The sequence below is a fragment of the Acytostelium subglobosum genome (assembly GCF_000787575.1).
Source record: "Acytostelium subglobosum LB1 DNA, scaffold: scaffold8, whole genome shotgun sequence".
In the NCBI taxonomy this organism is placed as follows: Eukaryota; Evosea; class Eumycetozoa; order Acytosteliales; family Acytosteliaceae; genus Acytostelium; species Acytostelium subglobosum.
This window is the reverse complement of record NW_012236525.1, coordinates 1,151,143-1,176,955: the sequence shown is the minus strand read 5'-3', so window position 1 is coordinate 1,176,955 and position 25,813 is coordinate 1,151,143. Positions and strand designations below refer to the sequence as shown.

General features: G+C 43.4%; 12 protein-coding genes across 12 annotated transcripts; 5 read left to right on the top strand and 7 right to left on the bottom strand.

Moving 5' to 3' along the window:
* Positions 1-41: 41 nt before the first annotated feature.
* On the top strand, positions 42-1,048 carry SAMD00019534_048600 (hypothetical protein; the record flags this gene model as incomplete). The annotated part of the gene is made up of 3 exons (XM_012900350.1): positions 42-102; positions 266-916; positions 1,026-1,048. Coding segments are annotated over 3 exons (735 nt in total), but the record flags the coding sequence as incomplete, so codon positions are not given.
* Positions 1,049-1,558: 510 nt separating this feature from the next.
* Positions 1,559-3,383, top strand: SAMD00019534_048590 (hypothetical protein; the record flags this gene model as incomplete). The annotated part of the gene is made up of 5 exons (XM_012900349.1): positions 1,559-1,879; positions 1,951-2,328; positions 2,401-2,522; positions 2,639-2,768; positions 2,928-3,383. Coding segments are annotated over 5 exons (1,407 nt in total), but the record flags the coding sequence as incomplete, so codon positions are not given.
* Positions 3,384-3,472: 89 nt separating this feature from the next.
* On the bottom strand, positions 3,473-4,659 carry SAMD00019534_048580 (hypothetical protein; the record flags this gene model as incomplete). The annotated part of the gene is made up of 3 exons (XM_012900348.1): positions 3,473-4,262; positions 4,344-4,434; positions 4,512-4,659. The coding sequence occupies 3 exons, from the start codon at positions 4,657-4,659 to the stop codon at positions 3,473-3,475; spliced, it is 1,029 nt and encodes a 342-aa protein (XP_012755802.1).
* Positions 4,660-5,249: 590 nt separating this feature from the next.
* SAMD00019534_048570 (hypothetical protein) lies at positions 5,250-6,037 on the top strand (the record flags this gene model as incomplete). The annotated part of the gene is made up of 2 exons (XM_012900347.1): positions 5,250-5,471; positions 5,540-6,037. The coding sequence occupies 2 exons, from the start codon at positions 5,250-5,252 to the stop codon at positions 6,035-6,037; spliced, it is 720 nt and encodes a 239-aa protein (XP_012755801.1).
* A 138-nt stretch (positions 6,038-6,175) lies between these two features.
* Positions 6,176-7,416, bottom strand: SAMD00019534_048560 (hypothetical protein; the record flags this gene model as incomplete). The annotated part of the gene is made up of 3 exons (XM_012900346.1): positions 6,176-6,432; positions 6,503-7,016; positions 7,105-7,416. The coding sequence occupies 3 exons, from the start codon at positions 7,414-7,416 to the stop codon at positions 6,176-6,178; spliced, it is 1,083 nt and encodes a 360-aa protein (XP_012755800.1).
* Positions 7,417-7,882: 466 nt separating this feature from the next.
* Positions 7,883-8,497, bottom strand: SAMD00019534_048550 (hypothetical protein; the record flags this gene model as incomplete). The annotated part of the gene is made up of 1 exon (XM_012900345.1): positions 7,883-8,497. One exon carries the CDS (start codon positions 8,495-8,497, stop codon positions 7,883-7,885), a length of 615 nt encoding a protein of 204 aa, XP_012755799.1.
* A 1,859-nt stretch (positions 8,498-10,356) lies between these two features.
* On the bottom strand, positions 10,357-13,646 carry SAMD00019534_048540 (hypothetical protein; the record flags this gene model as incomplete). Its single annotated transcript, XM_012900344.1, has 7 exons — positions 10,357-10,703; positions 10,769-11,409; positions 11,478-11,743; positions 11,815-11,933; positions 12,007-13,070; positions 13,150-13,450; positions 13,520-13,646. 7 exons carry the CDS (start codon positions 13,644-13,646, stop codon positions 10,357-10,359), a joined length of 2,865 nt encoding a protein of 954 aa, XP_012755798.1.
* Positions 13,647-13,910: 264 nt separating this feature from the next.
* SAMD00019534_048530 (hypothetical protein) lies at positions 13,911-15,461 on the top strand (the record flags this gene model as incomplete). Its single annotated transcript, XM_012900343.1, has 1 exon — positions 13,911-15,461. A coding segment is annotated over one exon (1,551 nt), but the record flags the coding sequence as incomplete, so codon positions are not given.
* A 107-nt stretch (positions 15,462-15,568) lies between these two features.
* On the bottom strand, positions 15,569-16,090 carry SAMD00019534_048520 (hypothetical protein; the record flags this gene model as incomplete). Its single annotated transcript, XM_012900342.1, has 1 exon — positions 15,569-16,090. The coding sequence occupies one exon, from the start codon at positions 16,088-16,090 to the stop codon at positions 15,569-15,571; it is 522 nt and encodes a 173-aa protein (XP_012755796.1).
* Positions 16,091-16,707: 617 nt separating this feature from the next.
* On the top strand, positions 16,708-20,393 carry SAMD00019534_048510 (hypothetical protein; the record flags this gene model as incomplete). The annotated part of the gene is made up of 5 exons (XM_012900341.1): positions 16,708-17,008; positions 17,090-18,135; positions 18,207-18,440; positions 18,499-19,670; positions 19,739-20,393. The coding sequence occupies 5 exons, from the start codon at positions 16,708-16,710 to the stop codon at positions 20,391-20,393; spliced, it is 3,408 nt and encodes a 1,135-aa protein (XP_012755795.1).
* An 86-nt stretch (positions 20,394-20,479) lies between these two features.
* On the bottom strand, positions 20,480-22,333 carry SAMD00019534_048500 (hypothetical protein; the record flags this gene model as incomplete). Its single annotated transcript, XM_012900340.1, has 4 exons — positions 20,480-20,683; positions 20,752-21,383; positions 21,522-21,792; positions 21,860-22,333. The coding sequence occupies 4 exons, from the start codon at positions 22,331-22,333 to the stop codon at positions 20,480-20,482; spliced, it is 1,581 nt and encodes a 526-aa protein (XP_012755794.1).
* Positions 22,334-23,106: 773 nt separating this feature from the next.
* On the bottom strand, positions 23,107-25,269 carry SAMD00019534_048490 (hypothetical protein; the record flags this gene model as incomplete). Its single annotated transcript, XM_012900339.1, has 5 exons — positions 23,107-23,467; positions 23,534-24,148; positions 24,219-24,463; positions 24,551-25,101; positions 25,212-25,269. 5 exons carry the CDS (start codon positions 25,267-25,269, stop codon positions 23,107-23,109), a joined length of 1,830 nt encoding a protein of 609 aa, XP_012755793.1.
* Positions 25,270-25,813: the final 544 nt, after the last annotated feature.

Here is a 25,813-nt window from a genome sequence, read left to right as displayed (position 1 = left end):
ATCAATCAATTTCATACATACATACATCAACAAACACAGCAATGTCAAGAGAGGATAACGTTTACATGGCCAAGCTCGCTGAGCAAGCCGAGAGATACGAAGGTAATGATTGATTGATTGATAGTCGCGACAATCGAGTTCGAGTTGGAGTTATAACTCAAGTTCTCTCTCTCGATTGGTCATGAAACTCCTAGTTGCATATGATTAACATTTGTTCTCCTCCAATTCTTTCTCATTCTTTCTTTACCCTTGTGCCACCAAACAGAGATGGTCCAGTCAATGAAGCTGGTTGCCGAGCTGGACGTTGAGCTGACCGTTGAGGAGCGTAACCTGTTGTCTGTTGCCTTCAAGAACGTCATTGGTGCCCGTCGTGCCTCCTGGAGAATTATCTCATCCATCGAGCAGAAGGAGGAGAGCAAGGGTAACGAGAGCAACGTCAAGAAGATCAAGGGATACAAGACCAAGGTCGAGAAGGAGCTCTCTGACATCTGCCACGACATCCTCGACGTCCTCGACAAGAACCTGATCCCATCCAGCACCACTGGCGAGTCCAAGGTGTTCTACTACAAGATGAAGGGAGACTACTTCCGTTACCTCGCCGAGTTTGCCAGCGGAGCCGTCCGCAAGGAGAGCGCCGAGAACTCTTTGATCGCCTACAAGAGCGCCAGCGACGTCGCCGTCACCGAGTTGGCCCCAACACACCCAATCCGTCTTGGTTTGGCTCTCAACTTCTCTGTCTTCTACTACGAAATCCTCAACTCACCAGACCGTGCCTGTGGTTTGGCCAAGCAAGCCTTTGACGATGCTATCGCCGAGCTCGACACCCTGTCCGAAGACTCATACAAGGACTCCACTCTGATCATGCAGTTGCTCCGTGATAACCTGACTCTGTGGACATCTGACATTCAGACCAGCGGTATGTAGTATAACTTTTATTCTTTTACCTTCCCCTTTCTTTCTTTCGTTCATTCATTCGTTCATATTTACTAACAACCCTCTTCTACTACTACTTCAACATATAATAGACAAGCAGGAGACGCATGATGAGTAAAGAGTTAACTACTAAATTAAATTAATAAATGAACTCAACCTCACCTTGATTGTATATTGACATAATCATATAATTAGAACATCATCATAATGCGTATCGAGTAACTAGTTAATTACTAAATTGAATATTAATAAGTCAACATTATGATGTTGGTCCTATCATGGTAATAATATTATTAAAACAGTTAATATGTGTGTCAATACATTCATTCATACATTCGTTGTCAGTTGCCAACTTTGATGACAGATCAGTAGCCAAGTATGGCTTGGGTGGGAGCCAAGCCAGATTTTTTCCTGAAGCAACACTAGAACCCATCACTCTTTGAATGGGGTTTCAATCAGATGTTATGCAACCATGACTAACTACTTAAGTTAACTCATTCTTTCAATCATCCATTCATTCAAACAATCAAACAATCAAGAATATAAGTAAACAATCATGATGTCAGCAGAACATTCAAATAATAGTAATAATACTCATATTAAGAGTAATGGTGTACTACCAACAATGGTACAATCAATGGCAGAGTTGTCAACTCACGAGTCATCTGATGAGGACACTGGTGGTGCTGGACTGGATCAAATGGAAAACACTCACATACCAGTACCAGTACAAGTTGTAAAGACAAACAATGTTGCCAACAACAATAGAATTCCATCATCCAATCTCCAAGGAATACAAGTTGAACAAGAGTTGGAGGATGAGTCCTTCGACTGGAAGACAGAGAACTGGAAGAACTCACATCGTGAGTACTATGCATTCAATCATCCATATCAGCCCTCAGACACCTACGAGGACACAGAGTACTTCAATTCCTACTCCAAAGTTGTAAGTAATACACATCCATTCGTCCACTCAATCAATCAATCAATCCTGACACCTCCAACTCAACTCAACAGAACATCCACAATGAGATGGTGTTTGATAAAAGGAGAACAGCGGCATATTATCACGCTATAATGAAGAGTAGAGAGTTGTTCAAGGATAAGGTTGTCATGGATGTGGGCTGTGGTACTGGATTGTTGTCTTGCTTCTGTGCAATGGCAGGTGCAAAGAGAGTGTATGCTGTCGAGGGCTCTGACATGGCCTACAACACAGAGTTAATAGTACAGCGCAATAACCTTCAGGACAAAGTACACGTGTACAAGGGTAAAGTTGAGCACATTGCCTTTCCCGAGTATGTGGACATCATTGTCTCTGAGTGGATGGGTGCCTTCCTCATCTTTGAGTCAATGCTCGAGTCTGTAATCTATGCCAGGGATCATCTATTGAAGCCTGTAAGTATATTGGACAACATGATGAGGTTATTCATTCATGTCGGTTATTGACAATACTTTGATCCTTTGTAGAATGGAGTATTGTTCCCATCAAAGGCATGTCTATACGTGGCGCCAGTCAGAATTGATGAGTTCATTCATCCAAGGATTGATTGTTGGCATGATGTCTATGGCTTGGACATGTCACCATTGATGTAAGTGTACAATTGGTAGTGATCAAATCACTTACTGGAATTATCCCAATCAATCACGTGATAACTCACTCACACTCAACGAACCAATCAATCAATCAACTTGGTATTGATCACAGACCATTCGCTCAACAGGATTTATTGAACAAGTCAATCAGAGACCATTATATGCATACATCGAATGTACTTGATACACCATTTATCATCAGATATTTGGACCTTGCGACGATAACGACAGAGGAGCTGTCGGTAAGTAGTTATTGTGTGGCTACTGGCTGGCTGGCTGGCTGGTTAATAGTATATCAAGCAAGCCTGGCTAGTTATAGCTAGTTTGTTGTTTAGTAAGTTACGATCATCATTCGATTAAACTAACCATTGCCTCCCCTATCTTGTTGACAACTACAACAGAGAACTGTACTTAACTTCAAGTTCACATTACCCAACGGTTCATTCCACGGCTTTGGAACATGGTTCTCAGTCTGGTTCGAGGGTCTGGACGACGAGGAGATGGACCATGTACTCTACCACATTGATGATAGGGGTCAGCTGGCCAAGAAACCAGTTGGCGGTGACCTGAGCCGTCTGTCGCCTCAACCATTCGAGTTGACCAAGAGCACTTTGGAGCTGTCCACAGCGCCATCTGCAGGATGTACACATTGGCGACAGGTGATATTCCCATTCGAACAGCCAAGGAACATTGTACAATCTACTTCATCACATGATTCGTCATCATCGTCCACGGCAGCGGCTACAGTGACAGGCACGATGCGTGTCAGCCAACATCAAACCTATCGACGTCATTGGTGGATCGAGTTCTCATCCACTCAGACTGTCAACTCGGTGCGTACACAGGCCTATCAGAACTTCCTAATGTAACCAATAACATATACTTGATCCATCCATCCATGTGTCCACGCCTTGACGATGATTGTATATTCGTGTTTACTGTATTGTTACTGTTTTAGTATTACATATTGGGCAGCTACCTTCCTGTTTGGTGTTTGTCCATTCTCTCCAGCGTCATCGTCAAAGTGCAGAGTGTACTGAGTGGTCTTGTTCTTGATCTTCTGTGAGCCTACCACGAGAGCTGGATAGAATGTGGTCGTGTCGGGGAACATCGCCAGTACCTTGGTGTTGGTGGCGAATGTGTTGGCCAGGGCGGCGGTAGTCGGCAGCTGAATGATGTCCTTTAGACTGACCGTGAACTTCTTGGACTCTGCTTCATCCTCATCGATCAGCTCATACTTTTGTGTCTTGGCGTTGAACGAGTTCACCTTGGCCAGGATCCAGTTGTTTGATCGGTCCTTGGCCGCAACCTGTGTGCCAATCGGGATGGATTCGGGTGTGGCCGCCGACGGAGCTGGGGCAGCAGGTGCACCAGCTGGAGTTGATTTCTGGGAGGTGGTCGGTGATACCTCTTTTGCTTCGGTTATAGGTGATTCGGTGGTTGTTGTGGATGAGGTGGAGGTGGTGGTGGTTGTTGTGGATGAAGCTGCGGCAGCAGTGGCACCATTGCTTGGTGGCTCAGTTGGTTGCTTTACACGCTTTATCTTCTGGGTCAGACTGCCACCGCCACTGCTATTTGAGCTCATTGTCTTTCGTTTGTTTGTAGTGCGCTTGTCTTGTTTCTCAGTGTCTTCATCACTAGACGAAGAAGATGAATTCGTTGTCGCTGAAAGATGATTGGCAATCGACTTTGATCGTTCATTCTTTCCAATCTTATCTACACACTTGTTGATTGACCTATTTAAAGTAATTTGTTGTTAGTGAGTGATCACAATCACATCAACCAATCAATCAGTGTCATTGTTGTATTGTACATACTTCTCTATATTTTCTATGAATGTCTTATGTTGTTGATATACAGTCAATGCTTTCAAATACATCTCATTACCAATCTCAAGTGGGAACAACACTGTATGAGTATGAGAGTATGAGTCAGTAAGTAAGTCAGTGATTGATATGATATGATTGTGATTGAGAGATACTTACAATCGTCATCCTCTTCGAATAGATTGTTATTGCTTGCAATTGGTAAACCATTCTCTTTCAAGAAGTCTACACGTTTACAGTAGACCTGAGTCTCCTCAACGATCTTTCTCAACTTTTGGAATACACTAACTAACTGTACATCTGTCATATCTATCTATCTATCTTACTATATCTATATATCTATATATCTATCTACAATGTACATATACAACAAGTTCTATTTATATATATATAACTCAGCTGAGTTTAACGATCTTTACTAAATTGAATGATGTAAACTCAGTGTTGTTGAAGTGAATAAATGATTGATCGGTGGTTGGGTAATGAATGGTCTTGCTGTTGTTGTTAAGAAACAGAATGGTGTGGTATTTGAGGGGGTGTGTTGGTATCATTGTGGTTGTTTGATTAGCTCAAGATGAACTTCCAAGATTAAACTCCTTTCCGAAAAAGGATAAAACAATCAAGAGGAAAAGGAATATGAATTACTTTTTGGTTGGTCAATCAAGTAGATGGATAAAAGGTTGATGTTGTTGTTCCAAAATCAATAGAGGTAGGTTTTCAGAAGTAATAAATGAACTAATGAGGTAAGTAGGAATCGTGTGGTCAGTAGGTGGCTTGGGTAGTGTTGGTGGTTCACCAAACACATTCATTCATTCATTAATTCATTCATTCTAATGCATTGACCTATTCATTTACCTATAGAGTGATAGATTAGGAACATATACAATATATTATACAATGATAGTTAGAGGATTCAAAGCAGTACTCAACATTACATACTTATGTGTAGTACTTTATATCTACTTTGTTATTAAACTAATACATGTATTGTTTGTTGGTGGTTCCAAACAAGATGTCAAGAGTAAATCAAGCAGCAGTAGGAGTTCACAACAACAACAACAACAACAACAACAACAAGTATACTCTGGTGATGACTCATCCAATTTGGAACATAAACATGTAATATATTGATTGATAGATTGAATGATAGTACTTTATTTGATTGATTAACACTGACATTATTGTAGGACTATAAATCAGATCATACAGTATTATTGTCATCAGTGATTCGTACCAATCCACCAAAGAAACAACATCAACATCAATTGTACGACATCTACTGTTACAACAGTCTACATCCAGATATCAAGTCATCGGGCTTTGCCAAGAGTTTGAACAATTGTCTTGGTAAGAAGGTGATAAGTGGCGAGCCGACACACGACTCTGAAGGACTGCTCCTATTCATTGTGGATGAAGCGATGAGCTCCACCGACCAGAAGGATTATCTGGAGCAGATGAAATCAATGTCCAACCAGTTTCCCCATCTCCAAATACTGTTCACAGTTCTCTGCCACAAGGCATCCAAGAAGATGGACAATCACAATGGCACTGGCGACAAGTACCCAACCCTTCGCTTCGTCGTTGGCAAGAAGGACAAGATCAATGTTCCACAGAATGACACCTCCATGAACTATCTACGTGATCAAGTACAACGCTTGGATGGAGTAGCCCAGTCTCAGAGTTAGGTGGATGGATGGATGGGAACATCCATCATTGTTTCAACCATGACATCTCATTACTCTAATGATGTCATGTGTATATAAGTGATCTTTATTTAGAGATAGATATAAAGACCAATCAATCAATCAATCATACTACTTTTTCTAGAGATTGAGGCCAGAGACTACAAAAGCATCAGAGTGAAGGGGAAGATCCCTTCTGAACATGTCGGGGTCGGTCTTTCTCTCCATGGCCAGGTAGTATGTGAGCAGTTGAAGTGCCACCAGATTGGTGAGGACACTGATTGGCTCAGGTACATCTGGCAAACTAATGATGCAATCCTTTCCAACAACTTCAGCTGATGTATAATCACAGTCTGATGTGATCAATGACACTTTGACACCAACATGCTTGGCCGCCTCTACATGAATAACATTGGTTTAGTGCGGGATTGTGATGATTGATGGATGGACCAAGATGGTCATACATACTCAATAGTTGGAGTGTCCTCTCTTTACCATCCTCCTTGGAGATGATGGCTGTTAGACCTGTGTTTTCATCGACCGCGACGAATGGACCATGGATGAACTGTTCAACATTGAAGCCTTGAGCGTACATGTAGACGGCTTCGTTGATCTTGAGTCCGACCTCATAGGTGTTGGACACATTGCCGAGGTAGGCTACAAAGGGAAGGTAGCGAAGGTCCTTTACACGTGCCGCCCATGATTTGTACATTTGATGATCATGGTTGATGATCGATTGAAGTAGATTTGGTATCTTATTCAAGTGTTGCTCGAGTCCTGCTGCCTGGTCAACCTTGCGACCCAATCCAATGTACACGGATAGCATCAAAGCCACGAATGTAGAGCTTGTGTGGCTGACCGTGAATGCGGATGACTGCTCGCCCTTTGATGTCCTGATTATAGCATCCAAGCCCAGACTCTCATTGATTGGTGAGTCCAAAGATGTCAGCAACACTGTATAACATCCACTATTCTTGCTTCTCTGTTCACACAATGGATAGATGGATTGATTGATTGAGCAAGTGAGTGAGTGATTGGATGGTTCCAGGTGTGGCCAGGAGAACACTTACAACACAAGCCTCGAAGGAGAATGTCTTTACACCTCTGTGCGAGAAGATGATGACAGCAGTTTTGTCGTCAACGGGTGGACTCCTTTGAACAAAGTCCATGCTGTGCCAGGCCTCGACATGGGGTAGTCCAGCCACAGTCTTGAAGTAATAGTCTGCATTGAGGGCAGCGTGCCAAGACGTTCCAATTCCAACCAACAACACTTTGTTGATACGTGATGAGGCGATTACAGCAGACACTGATTGAATCACGGATTGTTCTTGGCTCAATATCCTCTCCAAGGCAGCCGGTGTATGATTGATCATATCAAACATATGATAAGGATGAGCATCCCTTTTTGGCAACCTAGGTGTTTGAAGCTTGATAAACTCATTCAATTGAGTGGTAGTGGTAGTCATATTGTTGTTCTTCTCTTCTCTGTATATATATATATATTACTTTGTTTAGTTTTATCTTTTTTGACAAAATGGAAAAAACTTTCCTTTCCAAAGGGACCTAGAAACCCAGGGTTAAGAACCAGATATTTCATCTTAGGTTAGATGAGCATTACAAATCCATCAATGCACTTGGTCCTTTATCACTTGGGAACATCCACTCACTCATTTGGTACGTGATCAATACAAAGATGATTAATGATTGATCTATTGAGTGATAGGGTAGTTTGCTAACCTGGCTTGCTGGTTAATAGTATCAGAAGGATGTTCAGTTTATTACTCTGACAGTTGACAATAGTAGACCTAAGTCATGGCAACTGTTGGAGCGATGTGACATAGAGGTCATTTAATCAGTATGTATATGACTGTTGTTGTCTCGGCGGTTGGAGTAGAGGAATAGCTCGTTGAGAACGAGCAGTTGGAAGGGGAATGTATTGAGGAAGAAGTACTCTGATCCTTGGTAACAGTGATAGATGAACATTGGATGATGAGGTGGTATGCCACAGAAGATACCACCATCAGTATGTAGGACGGTGAGACAGTAGATCAGTTGACATCCAGCAATGAGCAGATGAGCGACTCGCAGTTGCCTCCTCTGATAAGATATGTTGATTCGGTGTGTCAGAAGTGGTGCTAGCATTCTTTTGTTGGAAGCGTTGACAGGCCAACCGATTGTCAGAGAGTTGGAGATCTTGATGCTCAAGCGATAACAGAAGAGTAGACAATAGAATGCCAGGCCAATGGCTATCACACGTTCTAGGTATTGTAGACAGAGTCCAAGCACATCACTGAATGTTGCTCGCTCTGGAAGTGAGTCACTGTCTAGCAAGTAGTCGAGCAGGGATGATGGTGGCACATAGGTGAGGTATTCTCTGAACTTCTCATTGTAGCTGATGATATAGTTCCTCCATGTCAACACTGATGCCAACAAAAGTAAACAGTTGGTAATTCTCTGTGTCATGTTTTATTAATATTGATTTATTTCATTCTACCATTTAAGATTTATCTTGGCTGTGTGTGAAGATCAGTAGTGTTGAGTTAGTCATCGTTGTGGATTTCCCTCACTTCGGATACAGAGTTGAGGGAGTATGTTGGTTCCGAGTAGAGGGAACAAACCTAGGTTTGTAGAAACAATACTCACTCTATAAATATTTCAACTCGTATGAATGTTATTATTATTCCAACTACGTACTAATGATTTAATAGAGATATTAATTATGGAACCGGTAAACTTATCAAATCATATTATAAGTGATTCTTATTATTATATTTACCAAGTAGCATCTGGCCAAGTTCTTGACTGTGGCGGTTTGGAGGATGATCTCTGTAATCGAAATTCCAGACTAGACAACAACTCTTATCAACAATGGAGATTTCTCCCTGTGCCAAACTCTGACAATACATACAATGTGCTTCACCGTCAAGATGGCCACTGGTTGGATGCGGACAGCCAAGGAGTTAAAGCCCGAGGATCTTTTAACCCTACCAATCTTTACCAACAATGGCGTTTACTTCCAGTAACCGACTCACCAGGATGTTACTGGATACAACAGGTTGCCACTAACGATGTTCTGGACTGTGGAAGCCAATGGGCAACTCGTCGTGCCTTGGATCCAAGCAACCTCTATGAACAATGGAAGTTAGTAGAGGTGGTTGAGTCCCATAAAAACTACTTCCAGTTCCTCAGTGCCAACTATCCACGGTTGAGCCTAAATACAGCTAATGACGTTGTTCAAACATATAACCATTTTAGGTAAGTAACTCACTTATCCAAATCCCAAAACTAACATATCAACAGCATTCCCCAAACTATGTTCCGATTGGAGCCAGTCTACTATCAAGGAAATCAGAACTTCTTCATCTACAATCTTTATTCTGGCCAGGTGTTCTCTTCCCTAAGTACCAATGACCTTGTCTTCACTACCAAGAGGAATGATTTCAAACTGGCCAAAGATGGAGGATTGTTGCCAAGGATGGAATGGATAATACATACTTCATTGTTGATTCCAAAAACAGAGCTATCACCAACATGAATGCCATCGAGGGCTTAGTCAGACTCAAGACTCTGGACCTTATGAGCAAAGACCAACAATGGACCTTCAATAATACTAATGGATCTGACGCCATGCCCCCCCCTTGACAACCAACTCCGTACCTACTCAGTGTCAACCTTTCAATGGATGGTAGATAAGTACTACCTCAGGTCCTACAATCCCGAAACAATTCCAGAAGTTGGCCTTCTCAAAGGTACCTACAATGGGAAGTTGGTTGGCCTTCAACTCATGACCAAAGAATTTGAAATCCTTCCAAACACTGATCCAGGTTTCTCCTACTCATTTGTTTATACTCCCGATCAGTCAATTATCTACAAGATGCTTCCTATGGTGAAAGGCCCAGGCAAGACCTACATTGCACATAGCCAGCTGGGTAAGGGATCTGAGGTTCTATGCGCTGGCTCATTTGAGTTGTCATCAGACGTAAATCTCAATACGATAATGTTCAGCCTCTCTGACGCCTCTGGACACTACGAACCAGATGGAATCAAGTGCATCCCAACAGTGTTGAACTACCTACAGAAACTCGGTTTCTCTGGAGTTCAGTCCACTTCAATATATGTGCTTGGTACTCTCGCAAAGCCACTAATGATTACTGAAGATAGAATGTCTACTCCAGTTCCTGCTGTCCATGGTGTGATACCATTTTCATCGTCATCACTATCTATATAATTACCAAGTATCACAAGGGCCATCATACCATAATACCAACCAAACACATCAAAATAAAGACAAGTCATTACAACACAATCGACTAATTAATCAATCAATTTATCTTTAGTTTGGACTTTGTCTTTGAGATCAAAAAGTATGCCAACAACATCAAGACATTGATCGTCAAACATATAGTGATGATGGCGTACGTTCGAATTTTGTAACCTTCGGCCGTCACATTGCAATCAGCAACAGTGATGCCTTCTGAAAGACTCTTGATCTCCAACAGATACTGGATGGCAGTGCGTTCAGAATGTAGTGCCGTCGATATTGCCTTGCCAAAGTCCAACTTGGCAATATACTCGGCTGTCAGTCTCCATTGGTCCTGCAACATCTTGTACTGTCTAGTGACTCCTCTCAGCATTGGTATCTTCTCAAGTGATCCATAGTTCTGAAGGTCTATGCATGCGTGGAGTGTAGGTGAGGGTTAGGGCGTGGGCAAGGGTTGGGGTTTGGACACTTACTTGTTTTGTGATTGGCAAGTAGTTGATTGGCTTCATTGGCCATCGTTATGGACTTCTCCAATGCAGTAACTACATAGTTGCGATGGATGGCATCGCGTTGGAACTCGGAGAAGTATGAGAATGGGAAAGTGAATGTGCTAGCGGTGGGTGAGTCACCGACCGACCACTGCCAGTTCTGAGTGGCCTTCATCGTGGCCTCGCTGTAAGATACGTGATTGGGCACCAGTCCGCCTAGACTGAGTGCGGTGGCAGCCAACAGGGGAGACATTGGATTGCTGAGATTCAATGTCACCGGTTGGTCATTGCACGTGAACGATGAGTTGTACATCACATTGGTCTGCACGGCAATCACCATGTTGTCCAGTGCCTTGGCACGCTTGTCACGATCGATAAACACGGCATTGTCGCCACCCAGCGAGAATATGAATATTGGTATGTGCTTGGACTTCATCACCTGTTGCATGTCATCACTGTGCTGGTCGGGGTTGAGCCTTGTCAATTGATACTTGATCTCCTTCGAGTCGATGTAATAGTTGAGCTTTGTTTCAAATGCACCATCCTTATTGACTGTTGGCTGGAGGATAGTCTTCAATGACGTGTGATAAGCCAATGATAGTGTAGGATCATCAAGCATTGGGATCCTATGATTGATTGATTGATTGAGTTAGTGTCCTGTTGGACATGATTTCTGGATCCAGATAATACTTACATCTTGATGTTGTATGTGAACTCTTGACCGGGTGACTTGAGCTTGTCAAGTTGATGTTTGAACAGCTCATAGTTGAACATTGAGTGATCCCTTGGATTGTATTGTTTGTGATCGGATATGATGATCACGTGGAAGTTCACTCTGCTGTAGTAGTCACTCTTGAACAGTGGTTGTGGCTGAGCCACAAGATGTCTGAGACTGTCTGACAATACCGCTCCCAGGTGTGCCTTGAAATCATTCATCTCTATCTCCTCTACACTCTCAATCTAGACGTGTCGTGGCATGGTATGTTAGATGGGTTTGTGTCGGCCCGACAGGATTGTATCCGCACACATACCAAGTTACCAAGCAACAGATCAATGTTATGCATTGGCGAGTCATCATTGTTGAAGAATGGTTCCCATGAAACAGTGTCCATCAGTATAGATTCAAGCTTGGCAATATTTCTCTTCAAATCTAAAGATTAATTGATTGATTGAAATGAGTGAGTGATGGGATAGTTCCAGTGTGTGGTTGATTGGATACATACTCTGACAATTCTCATCAACAACTTGTGTTGAGGAACATGTGTTCTTGTAGAGTGTCTGTGTGATTGTTAGCTCTTGTTGTAGTTTCTCCAGACGTTGCTTGTCATTCTGGACCAACTGCCTTATTGATGTGATCTTGTCTTGTAGTGAGTCTGGCACCTTGGGTAGTGTCAGTCTACTCTTCAATCCATTGCCACCAATGGTCGGACCCCAGGAGAATGGGCCTGCGGTCAAGTCCACAAAGGCGAAGCGCTTGTGTGATATCCAACTGTCGACGAGACAGTTCTCCTGCACCCAGTGATTGTGCGCCGACTGGATGTAGAACTTCTCGAACCAATTGCCATTGTCGTAGAGGTTCTGTGCGTGCTTGATTGTCGACATGCCCTCCTCATCGTGCTGCACCAGCTGTGGCGCTGTGCAGATCCACCGGTCCTCGGTGCCGTCGGGCGAGCCGTAGAAGCAGGTCTCGGTGGCGGGTCCGCCCGTCGCACTCTGGTTGCGATACTTGGCAAACTCCTGCGACATGGAGCGCGCCCACTCATGCGACAGCTTGGACAGGTCCCTGAGCTTGAGGTTGTCGTTGATGTGCAGAGTGCTCTGCTGCACCTCGCCCGGCTCAATGTGGCCGCGCGCCGGCTTGAACATCTCGACAAAGTCGTAGTCTGACTCTATTTTCCATTCGTTGTTGAAGACCAGTGCGGGGTTGGCGTTCAGTACGCGCAGCTCGCCGTTGGACAGGCCCGTTCGGTAGCCATAGACGATGGGCTCATCGCTGGCGCTGTTGCTGTCGTTGCCGTTACTGTTGGAGCGCAGTGGATGGTTGGGGTTGAGCACATAGATGCTGTAACTGTTGGTGTTCAGATTGAGATGGCTACTGAGTGATGAGAGCAATGATGATACCAAGTATGGGTTGGTGTAGAATCGCTGTTGTGTATCCTTGCTCTGTGGCGAAGATGTTGCATTCGTGTCATAATACGATGGGTCCTCATTCCTAAGATGCCAATATATCGCGTCTTCTATCAATGTTGTTACCAACGCATCAACCTTTGATACTTGAATGTCAAAGCTGTGTACATGTGCGTGGAGAGCGTTAGTTAGTGATCGATCATTCAATCTCAGACTGACGGGATGGGGACAGGACGTACGAGTATTCGATGTGAGTGGCGGGAGTCTCGTTGATGTCTGAGGTGACTAGGTCCTCGCCAAGAGGCACGATGACGTTTGGTAGTGAGTGTTCGATGTGTTGGAACCATTCCACCAAGTGATGATCCTCAAGTGAGAATGCCTTGTTACCATCACCATTGAAACCAACAAAGATAAAGTTGATTGGTATGCGCAGATGTACTCGCTTTGTCAATGGTAGACCAAGATACTTGGCTACACTTTGTGCGTCCAGCCATCCTTGCAAGTCTGTTGGGTCGTCCCTGTTATTATTATTGTTGTTCACTGTAATGAATTAATTGATTGAGTAATTGATTGATTGATTGAATGGATGAATGAATGAGTCATACATACATGAGATAGAGTCATCATAGTTCTCTATGTCTTGATGTTGTTGGTTCATTGCAGACCTCTCTTCAAACAGAGCTTTGTTGGTGTTGCCTACACAACTTGATGGTTGAGCCAACATCAACATTATCATAATGACAACATTGATCATTATCATCGTTGTCATTGTTGTTGGCAACGCATTATATATTCTATTGGACATTGGTTCTCTATGATTATGACATCAACTTATAATGTAAGATGATTGTGTAGATTAAAATGGTGTTAATGAAGTGATGAAGTTCACACATTCCCTCTCACACTTACCCTCGCACACTTAATCTTGAAAACACAAACCCTTGATACATTATTCCATTTATTTTCCAATGTTGAACAGATAGACTACAAATAATATATAATGTCATTGCCATTGACTTTACAGAGATATATCATTAATGAATGTTGGAAGGATAGGTTTATACCAAGACAATGGAAATACTCAATGTCTTTGGTATGTTGGCAATGGTTCAATCATATCTCTACGAGATTGATAGTAGATGTACCTGTTACATTGATTACAGGTGGTGTACGTAATCCCAATGATGAGGATTACCTCATTGACGTGACCAATGAAGACAAGTTATCCATCGATATCAAGAACAGCCTCGATCACATGTTCAACACACGCTTCAACCTGCTCTCACACTCACGCGTGATTGAACTACATGTATTTCCACTCAAGGTCAATGACATCCGCACGAGTCTCTTCCATCTTGACCTAACAGAGTTTCTCAGACTACTGTCGAATGGTGAACAATGGGTGATCAAGATCATATTTGTCAACAGGCCTGTCAAGATGAGTCTATTCCTACGCCTAGAGATGGAGGCAATGCTCCGCAAGATTGTTGGACACCCAAATACGACGATTGAGTTTAGTGGTGACTGTGACTTGAACTCATACATCGTGGATCAAATCATGGCGGCGCGTAAAGTCACAAGAGTGAACTTCCGCGTCGTTGGCAGCGAGCCAGAATACAACGAAAAACGTCTGGTCCACTCATTGGTCGGACATTGTCACACGCTACGTACTCTGCCTCAAGTGGACCTCACAGAGTACTGGATACACATGACGCCCAAGCTCAATCGATTCACTCAACTGACTTCGATGATGATCTCCAGTGATTATGAAGAGATTATTGGACAACTCGCCCGTCATTGCCCACATTTTGAAACACTCGGCATCAACTACACATCGAGCTATGAACGAAAGCAAAAAGGATGGGAATGTCTTTGCAAACTCAAGATATCCAAGCTGAAGCTGTTCCTCATGTCGAGTGACCTGGTCACTCAGTTCATGCAGAAGATTGATCAAGTGTCGAGTTTGAGCTTGAGCGCATACTTTGACGCGCATCCATTCACTCTCAACCTGGGTCGTAACCTTAGACGTCTGTCGATACCCTTGAACTTGGTGAAGTACATCAATAAGGACCCAGAGTATTGTGGCGCCAACCTGACCAGTCTAAAGGTGTACGGGGACAACATGGACGGCGATCATTATGACGACTTAAGCACATTCTTGGAGAACAATGCACGATCTCAAGGAGTATCTGATGCTGGTGGTCCACGACTCAATCATTTAAGTTACTGGTATGATACCAAGGCCAACACGGAAATGCTCAACTTCTACTGCAGGGCAGTGTTTCCAAGATTACATCGAGCCATTATCAGACATCCAACACTGGTCACGCTGACCACCAACATGAACCGACCAAACCCATCGATGTTGTTACGTGAGTTGGCTGACAATCAAACGATCAAACTTGTGACATGGAAAGCACCAACAGCCAACACAATCAAATTGATCAACTATCACAAACTATTTGATTATGTCGACATGCACAAGACTGTTGCCAAGTGCTATCGATACCTTGATCCAGACCGGCCACGTCCAAACAATTCAAACTTCTCCAATAATTGTTCAACAATGTAATATATGTTTTATTGATTAATTGAATGCTTGATCCAGGGTATTCATAGGGTTGTGTCCAGGACATGGTGCGGACGTATTCATAGTGTTCAGTACTGAATAAGTTCTCTATGCCAAGGACGAACGTGACCAGTTGCATATTTAGGTCTTAATCTAGAGCCACCAATCCTCAAAGACAAAGGGACCCTGTTATCAAAGTCCAGCGGTATCTTGGGAAGCATGTTGTAGAAAACAACAGCATCTTGGAAGGCATCCGCGAGCCAGAGAGTACGAAGGTCCTGGAGGTATTCACTCTCTGAGATGACAAGTTCTGTGAAATTGAGTTTGCATTCAGGTAGGCTTGCCTGAAAGGATACCTTGAAATCTTTCAAAATCGCACCCCCAATATAGTATCTGATGTGGGCCTCTAGAGTCTCTGCCTCACATTGATCCAAGCCAGTCATAGGGAGCACCAACACTAGGTCCTCGTAGGCCTCAAAGTCATCATCATCATAGAGGTAGCTACTACTACGAGTGGCCCAGCGATTCGGATTCATGTGGGCTAGGAGTGCCTCGAGAGAGTCCAAGACAACTTTATGATTTCTGGATCCGTGCTTCTTGGGTGATGTCATTTCCTCTGTATTGACATAATATGGGGATCTTGTTGGAATGTCCAAAGAGGTAAATGGTATTGCATCATAGTAGTGGTCATACATTCGACGGGCAACTCGATCGAAGGACTCTACAATGCCTACTTTGACCATTTTCAAATTGGAAGGGCCATTGGCCGTAGTGATCGATGCTGGGTATGAGAAAATATAGAGATGAGGTATCATATATAATATACAGTGATAGAAAGAAGAGAAGAACTTGAATGTGTCTTTAATAGAATGTCTCTTCACTTTAATGATTTCTCATTCAATCAATTCTTCTCAAAAAATGACCAAGTAGATTCTTTTGGAGGTTGTAAATACATTCATATTATTCAAATTTGAAATGGTGAACGATTCTTCTTGCCATTTAAGATCCGCTAGGTATAATACCCAACATTTCCGAGGATAATAAAGAGGATTTGGGATCCAGATATTAATAAAAAAAATATTAAAGCCCATTAATAAAAAAAATCCCTAAATTTGAAGTTCCATCATTCTTTAAAGTTGCCTAGGTCACTTCTCAGATTATGATCATATATCTTTGAGGCCTTAAAGTTATATATATAAATATTACCTACCTCAAGAGATATATTAACATGATGAATGGTAGCAATGACATTACGATGACGATCGAGCAGGTCACAAGGGCATTGGAGGCATTGCACAATCCAATGTCAACGTCGGCTATACATCAACAGTCACAAGCCTACTTGGAAGAGGTCAAACGTAGTCCTAATGCATACACATGTGCACTGGCTATCCTCACACATCGCAACGAGATCGTCAGACACTATGGTCTACACATCATAGAGAACCTTGTCAAGAACCAATGGGTCAACGCATCTGACGCTGAGAAGGAAAACGTCAAGAACGAGATGTTATCATTCGTCTCAAAGAGTATGTTATCAATCAATCAATCAAACATCGTCTGATCTCTTACTTACCTCCATTCAAACAAACGATCAATCAATCAAACAGTTAGCGCAAGCGAACAAAAGTTCATCAAAGAGAAGTTGGTCACTGTCGTGGTCGAGATTGTAAAGAGGGACTGGCCACAGAGATGGGCAAACTTATTGGAGTCACTCATTCAGATATCATCGATGGGTGCACCTCAGGCAGAGTTGGTACTGCTCACATTGGGTCAATTGCCACATGAGATCATCTTTGACTCGACGTCCACATCGATGGTGGGCCTCTCGGATCAGCGCAAGAAGGACTTGATGGCGGGCATCAACCAGGCCATCACCTCGCTGTTCAGCTTCTTCTATACAATGCTCGAGACTAGATACACACGATACGTACAGGACAACAACGACACGGTCAACGCCAATCTCATCTCTACGCTGCTCTCGACATTGCACTCGTACATTGAATGGGTGCCAGTGACACTCATCCTACAGCACAAGCTCGACTTTATCTTTTGCCAGCTGCTCAAGGACCTGCCATTCAGGGTCAAGGCAGCCGAGGCCTTGCTGCTGTTTGTCAGTCGTCGCGTCGGTCGTCCCGAGGAGAAGGCCGAGCTGCTGACCGTGTTCAACATGCTCGATCGCATCGTTGAGGCCATGGGCGTCACCACCAGCAATCATGAAGCCGACTACGTCTTCCACAAGCGTCTGGCACAGATGCTCACGGTGCTTGGCACCACGCATCTGGGCCTGCCGCCCAAGGAAGGCCCGCCCTCCCCACTGCCCCCCAACTATCACATCTATCTACAGCTGATGACCCAGCTGCTCAATCACCCTTCGATCCTGCTCACGAGTCTGGCGCTGCCATTCTGGTCGTCGCTGCTTAAGTCAACCGAGACGGTCGGCCAGATACAGAGCTTCTTTGAGCCGCTGACCAATGAGCTGCTCAACATCTCACAGACCAAGTTGCTCAAGGTTGGCGACCCTGCCAAGGGCGACCAGACGCCACAGTCCAAATACTCTGCGATCGACTTTGGCACTTCACGCGAGTGGGGCAACTTCTATGGAACTGTTCGCAATCGTTTCGTGGACGTCATCAAGCAACTTACAAGTATAAGGGTATGTGTTGTCTGTTGATCGATCGGTCAATGGGATAGTCCCACTCACTCAATCAATCACTCACTCTCTAGAACGAACAAGCATTCAACTTTGGATATAACAAGGTGATGGAATTGATACCAAACATTAAGACCAATGTTACATTGACACATGAACAGACAATGATACTTGAGTCCATATCATTCTTCCTTGAGATCATTGTTGGATCACTCTCATCAGACTTCTACCACAAGGATACCAAGTATCCACAGTGCACCAAAACAACAGAATCACTCCTAAAGACACTTTGGGATTCAACATTCACCGTATGTGCATCACTCTCGATCACTTACTCAATCAATCACTAACTCATACTCCAAACAGGATCCAAACGCTACATCATTCCAAATGGATTGCATCAAACCATTCACATCATATTACTCGAATCATCCAGAGAGCATACAGATGTTGCTCACAAAGATTGTGCCAATGATACCGTTCAAGTCACAGGCAGATAATGCACCAGAGCTTGAGGGTCGCCTCTCAAACTCTTCATTACACTGCAGACGTAGGATCATCTCCTGTCTCACCAATCTCTCGATGAACATGACCGATTGCATGATGCCATTCCTTCCCCAGCTCTACCAATCGGTGCAGCAGCTCTTCCAGAACAACCTGGTCACCGAGTCGGAGCGTGTGATGCTCTACTACATGCTCACTGTCCTTAACAACAACATCAGCAATTATCAGAAGAACTCGGAGTTCCTCAGAGAACTGATCACACCGGTGCTCACACTCTGGAACTCACCAGAGATCACTGCCGCAGTGCAGTCGCCAGAGGCGCTGGTCACCTATCTCGGCCTGCTCCCATCACAGGCCAGCGAGGACTTCAGCGCAGTGGTCGCACGAAGGAAGAAGCTCCAGTTCGTCGTGGCAACTCTGCAGATCTTCTGGAAGAAGACAACCCTGCCACCAACGCTGCAGGAGGAAGAGGGTTTCATCCCATTCATTGCCAACGGCATCAGCTACACATCAAAATGGCCAATCTCATCATTCGTCAACAATGTGTTGCCAAACGTCGTTGCACTGGCACACACTGTTCACGGCCTGTGGAACCCCACGGTGATCAACAACGTGGACAGCGAGTATCGTGTCATCTTCCAGCTGGACGAGGCGATCACCGCACCCCTGCTCGGTCTGGACTATCACAAGGACAACAAGACAGAGTCGTCCAACATCAAGTTTGTTCGCAACTTGTTGGACACGATGAGAGACGCATGCTACGAGATCATTGGCTATGGATTCACACATGCCGATGAGATGTGGTCCATCGCCACGCTGCCCAAGATCCTCTCCGACTCTGTCTTTTCACATTTGGAGGTGTGTGAGAACAGACACATCAAGCTCATCAGTCGACACGTGCTCCTCTTCCTCCTAAAGTACTGTCCACAAAAGTTACAGCCACAATTCTTTGACGCCCTATTCCCTCACCTACTTTCCATTCTATTCAGCAGGATAAAGTCTGGTTGGGAGGTGATCAATCAAAGATCACAAAAGTATGTTGGAATGATTGATTGATTGAGAGAATGGATCGAGTGACTAACACGACAGACACGACAAACAGGGAACATAATGACTCAGAGACAGAGATAATGGAGATTATTAATGATAAGATACTGCGAGACTTGACTCTGGAGTTCACGCTTTGGGTTAAGGACTTTACTTTACATCCAACAATCTTCAAGAACCCTGATATTGTCTCAGGATTGGTGTATGGACTCAGTGCTTGCCTACTTTGCACTGATCATGGCATTGTGAACAAAGCCACACCAATCAGTCTGCAGGTGATCGAGTTGATTGGAGACGACCCACAATACTATAAGCTGATTGGCAGCGACATGTTTGGAATATGTCTCAAGGTGCTCATTCAGAACAAGGTGCCCGACTTGTTATCCGACTTCATTGCCGTGGTGCGAGCCATCTATGTCAAACTGTTGGGCAAGTCACAGTACCCCAACCAGGTGCTCTCAATGCTGCCCAACGTCAATCCAACTGTGCTCAGTCAGCTGGAGGCCGAGGTCACCGCTGCCAAGACCGAGAAGTTGCAAAAGGCCACACTCAAGAAGGTGCTGGACGAGGTGATTGGCATCAACATGTCCAAGTTGAAGAAGCAGTCCATCCTGGACCTTCCCGAGAAGCTGTTCGTAAGCAAGATGGCCGGTGAATCTTTATTGGACAGCGAGCAGAAGAATATTCTGCCAGAGTCCTTCTTCAGTTAAAGTGTGTTACCCTTATAAACTGATCAGTCTGTCCATCACTCCCAACAACAATGTCGTCATCGTCGTCTTCATCGTCATTGTCGTCTTTATCGTTTTAGCACAAAGTTTTGTACAACAAAGCCAAGGCCACCAGAGAGTGCAATCATTATTGGACTCTTGACATCAAACAAGCTCATACATCCAATGACAAACACTGTAATGATTGAGAACTCGACAGTGAACACTGACTTTTGCCACAGAACGGCAATAGATGCCACACATAATCCAAGTGTTGCTCTCATGTGGCAATCCTAAAATGATTGATTAGTGTCAGTGGTTGATTGAGTGAGGGATTGATCGAGTGATTGAGCATAGTTACCAATAATGAACTTAGGAATGGTGATGATTTGATCTTGCTCCAATATGGATAAACGGCAAAGTTTAGCATGACGCTTGGAAGCACGAGACTCGTCCATAGTAACATTCCAAATGCCATATTTGAGTAGGCAGACCCCAGATAACTTGATAGGTTGATGAATGATCCTGGTAGTACTTGTACCAATGTGTATCCTTTGAGGAAATCCTGTACTCGCAGTAGTCCAATCATTGCATCCAGCATTAGAGGCAGGGAGAAATAGCCTGCGCCGCCAACCATTGCTGATCCAATAACAAAGAATGATGTGGTCGTCTGTATCTCGGCATCCCTGGGGAATGCAAACGCTAGTGCCAGGAGACCAACTAACAGCAGTACATAAACACCAAATACAATGTATGATTGTCTCTTCGTGACCCTATAACCATTCTTCATGAATATGATCTGACTACTATCCATCCTATCCTTGTTGTAGTTGTTGTTTCCAACATTGTTGTTGTTGTTGTCCAAAGTTGGATATGATGAACTGAATGCTGGAATTCTAGAAATGATACGTTCTGATCCCAATGCCAATGCTGACAACACAACAGATGACATCAGAACATATATCCAGTGTTGTTTGAATACAAGTGATAGTACTAATACTATTTGATAGAGTCAGTGAGTGTCAATGGAGCCATTCCAGGATGTATGATTGTTTGAATGAGTGAGTGAGTGAGTGTCAATGATTGATCGTATGGAATAGTTCCATTAAATCCAGTTTTGTTGAAACATACCATAAAGGAAGATAACCTTGTCTAATCTATTACTGGTGGAGATATGATTCTTACTCAGATCATAGACGGACATTGCAAAGATTGCTACACCTGCTGATGCGAATCCACTCTCAACTCCACGTATCCAAATTGGTGCGCCCATTAGACCATTGATATAATGTACTCCACTTCCAAGCCACATCATGATGAAGAATGATATCATCTGATACATCAAATAAAAGAATATCGTCGTCTTGAAGTCAAAGTATCTCATTGATGTTGTGAATAAATACTTGATTGATTGATTGATCGTTAGTATATTGGGATGATTCCAAACAGAGTGATGAACAGACACATACACTTGGCGCCCTTAGACCAAATGGTAATATGCTGTTGGATGGCATTGATGCATCCACTTTTGAACCAGTTAGTCTTGAGAAACATCGATGTAATAGAGTGACGTGTGATGTATCATCACCAATGATAAGTAATAGATGTAGACTCTCTTTCAATGCAAATAGTAGTCTTGTTCTATTACAACTGAATATAGAGATTGGTGCAGTTAGATCGGGGTCAGACTCATAGTCCTGTCCAGCAATGCCATTGAGATGTGCCTCGAATGATGTATGTATTGTCTGGTTCTCCTCTTCAATATGACTTATATCCAAACTACTGATATCATGTGAGTCATGGTCATGGTCATGGTCGTGTGAGTGATTGTGCGAGTGATCATCATTATCATGGTCATGGTCGTGGTCATGAGAGTGATCATCATGTTGTTGTAAAAGACCTGTCAACATCTGTGATTGATCATTATATGATGATGATGACATTGGTTGCTGAGTGATCGTATGTATGTGTTTGTAAATTATGTATCTTTGTCAATCAATGAACATCGTTCTTCAAGCTTAGGGTGAAAACTTTGCAGGTTTGTGATCAACCGATTCGCCGACTGACCAACAACACAACATAGATTATATTGGATTAGAGATTAGATATTTATAGTAGTAGGATTTAGAATAGTTACTTTAATTTCCAATCCACCAATTTATTATTCTTCTAAATATTTAATTATTAAAATATGAAGATTAATTGTTTATTAATATATGTTATTTTTACTCTTTTAATTATATTATCAGAGGACAACTTATTTATTACCTATGCAAGGATATAGGAATAAATGACAATTATTTTTGGATGGATGATATTACTATCAGAGGATCAAATGCTGATAGTGCAGTTTACTTTGAACCACAAAATAGAAACCTTGGTCTCTTAAATTCTAATCAACTACTCCTCTCCTCTTCAAAATCTCCATACTTCAATATTCATCATCATCATCATCATCATCATTCCGGAGAACAAAATATCAATTCTGATGTTATCAATCACCAAAGTAATATAGATAATATACCAACAGTTCCACCTGATATAATAGAGTTAATAGATCCTACTCAAATTATCTTGTAATCACACAACAATAAGATAAATATTGGAGCTAGGAATATTGAAAATAAATAAATAATAATTAATAATTAATGTAATGTCATTGCTTTATTTATATACTTCTGTAATGAATGATGAATGTATAACGTTTTCTTTTTTTTTAGCAAATGTTGACAATCAACTCCATGTTGACCTCAATTTCCAACAGTGAGCATGGATAGGCGATACCATAGTTCTTCAAAACGATTGGATGAACGACACCCATCACACCAATCTTCTTGCCGTCGACCATAATGTCAACGCCCATACCATCCATGAAGAGCTTGTCCGATGACAACACCAGCTGGTAACCCTTGCCAACACGTGCCTGATCATGCTTGATCTTCAACGAGTTCATCAGCTTGTCCAACAGACCGTGGATCACCTCCAGCTTGGCCGAATGGTTGCAATAGATTGCTCCAAGCATTCTCTTGTTGAGTGCGCCTGTATCGCTGTTGTTGGTGAATGGGTCTGACAAGTCACTGTAATTGATTGATTGATTATGTTAGTGTAAGTGTACGAGTGATTGATCGACGGCGGTGACTTACGTGTTGGTGTTCTTGGCCTTGACAGTGACATCGCTAACCTCGAACAACTTGAGTGGAAGAGCGTGTGCCTTGTTGGAGACGATGCTCTTTAGGAGGGTGCTGATCAGACTGACTCTGACTTCGGAGAAATCCTCGGTCAGACCGTTGGCAATCTTTACACTCGAGTTGTCGTCGGGTCTGTTGATCAGTGCAAAGTTGTCCTTGTTGGAACACAGGACAAAGGTCATGATCTCGGTGTAGCCGGCAAGGGCAACCTCGTTGGCCAGCAGCTCAGAGATCTTGTTGATGGGCTGCACGCGACCATTGGTGGCGACGGTGGGGACGACGCGCTCAATGTTGTTGTAGCCGTAGCCAATGGCCACGTCCTCCATGATGTCGCATTGATGAATGATGTCGCTTCTGGTGGCGGGCACCGACACGCTGAGCGACTCGTTGTCAGCACTCAACACGGATGTGAGCGACATGCGCTGCAACATCGTCACCATCTCCTGAGGTGTCAGATTGATACCAGCAGTGTTGTTGATGAACTTTGTCGATGCCTGGATCTCCTTCTCCTCAATATGTGGTGTGAGCTCAGACTTTCCATCAACTCCAACAACCTCAACCTGCTCCAAACTATATATGATTGATTGATTGTTAGTTGGTGAATGATTGAATGATTGGACGTGGATGAGTGATGACATACGTGAATGGCTTGGCACAGTACTCTGAGAACATGGTCATCATGATGTTGAGGACGATGTTGGCCTTGGTGGTGTCGATGGCGGTGACCTCAAAGAAGACGTTCTTGGTGTTGAGCGTGATCTTGCTGTGATCTCCATTGATGATTGGTGGAAGTGACAGGAGAGTGTTGTTTGAATCATAGATGGCTGGATACAATGGGGAGTTCTGAATGATTGGCAAGTACTTCTTCAAATGAGAGCTTGTTTTCTGTATGTGTCCAAAGGTTCCAAGTGTTCGATCGATTGATCAAGTGAGTGAGTAAGTGAGTGATGCCTCGCGAGGACATTAACTTACATCATAATGATCGAACAACTCGACGGCATCAAACTCCTTAGTCTGTGATAAGGGGACGAACTTGATATCCTTTGGTGGCAATGCCTTGTAATAGAATGGACCCTTGATTGTGTCGAGGTCGTGTGTACCAATGGACACCAGCACTCTCTTCTTGCAGATGTTCTGGTGCAGCTTCTCCTGGAGATCGATGAAGCTCTTGTAGGTCTGTTCGGTAAAGGTGATATCGCGCAACACACCGCACACGACGATGGGACGCACGCTCTTGGTCTCTGGCGTGACGATGAGCTTCTGGTGCGTCTGGCCGGCGGGTGGTGGCACGATGGTGTAGCGAGGGATTGGTGTGTTCTGTCCGTAGACCTTGAGCGAGCGAGACAGACCCTCCAGACAGAGCAGGTCGTATCTGTTGGCAGGCACATCGATCTTGTACATTGTCTCATCGGATGCATTTGGATCATCGACACCAGTCTCCTTCAAGATTAGCTTTCTCTCAGAGGTAACCTCGTCCAACTCGATACCATAAGCAAAGCAAAGTTCATCAAACTCATGATCGGCTATAAATTATTGATTGATTGTTCGTGTCATGTCAGACTCTGTGCCATCGCTTCGTTCGCTCGCTCACTCATTCATTCATTCGTTCATTCAATCGTTGATTAAAACCTACTATAAGTCTTTCCCAATGACTTGAAGAGTGGATCTCTCAATACTTGAACGGTAGGCATTGTTGTTGTTGTTGATAATATATGTAGCTGTTGCTGCTGCTGTTACTTTGGTACTTCTGAGTGCACTTTGAAGGGTAATGATAGAGTTGAATGCAAGGCGAAAGTGTTTGAAACTCAAGTTCATTGATGTGCTTGCAAGGTTGGTGAGAAAAAAAGAAAAAAAATCGAGGGTTGAGGGTTGTCAACACTTTCAAGTCTCTAGCGAGGGCAAGGGTTAGGGCAAGGGTTAGAGCTAGGTTCAAAAACAATAATGATCACTAATCTTTGTATGTTGTAATACTAGATGACAACATTATGATTCGAATAACTTGTATAAATAAATGATATCATTGGCTAAGTTTAAAATAAAGAGTAGTGGAGTGTAGGAGTAGATCCTGGTTGATGTTGTCGCATCATACTCTTTTGGCACAATCCTTCATTGAATATTTGTCATAATTGTTGACCTCATCAATGCACCATGTTCTTCTTTCACTAAATATCTGTTTTTACAACAAGTTAGTGAATGAGACCCAACTACATCAAGCTTCAACGACCCACACACCCA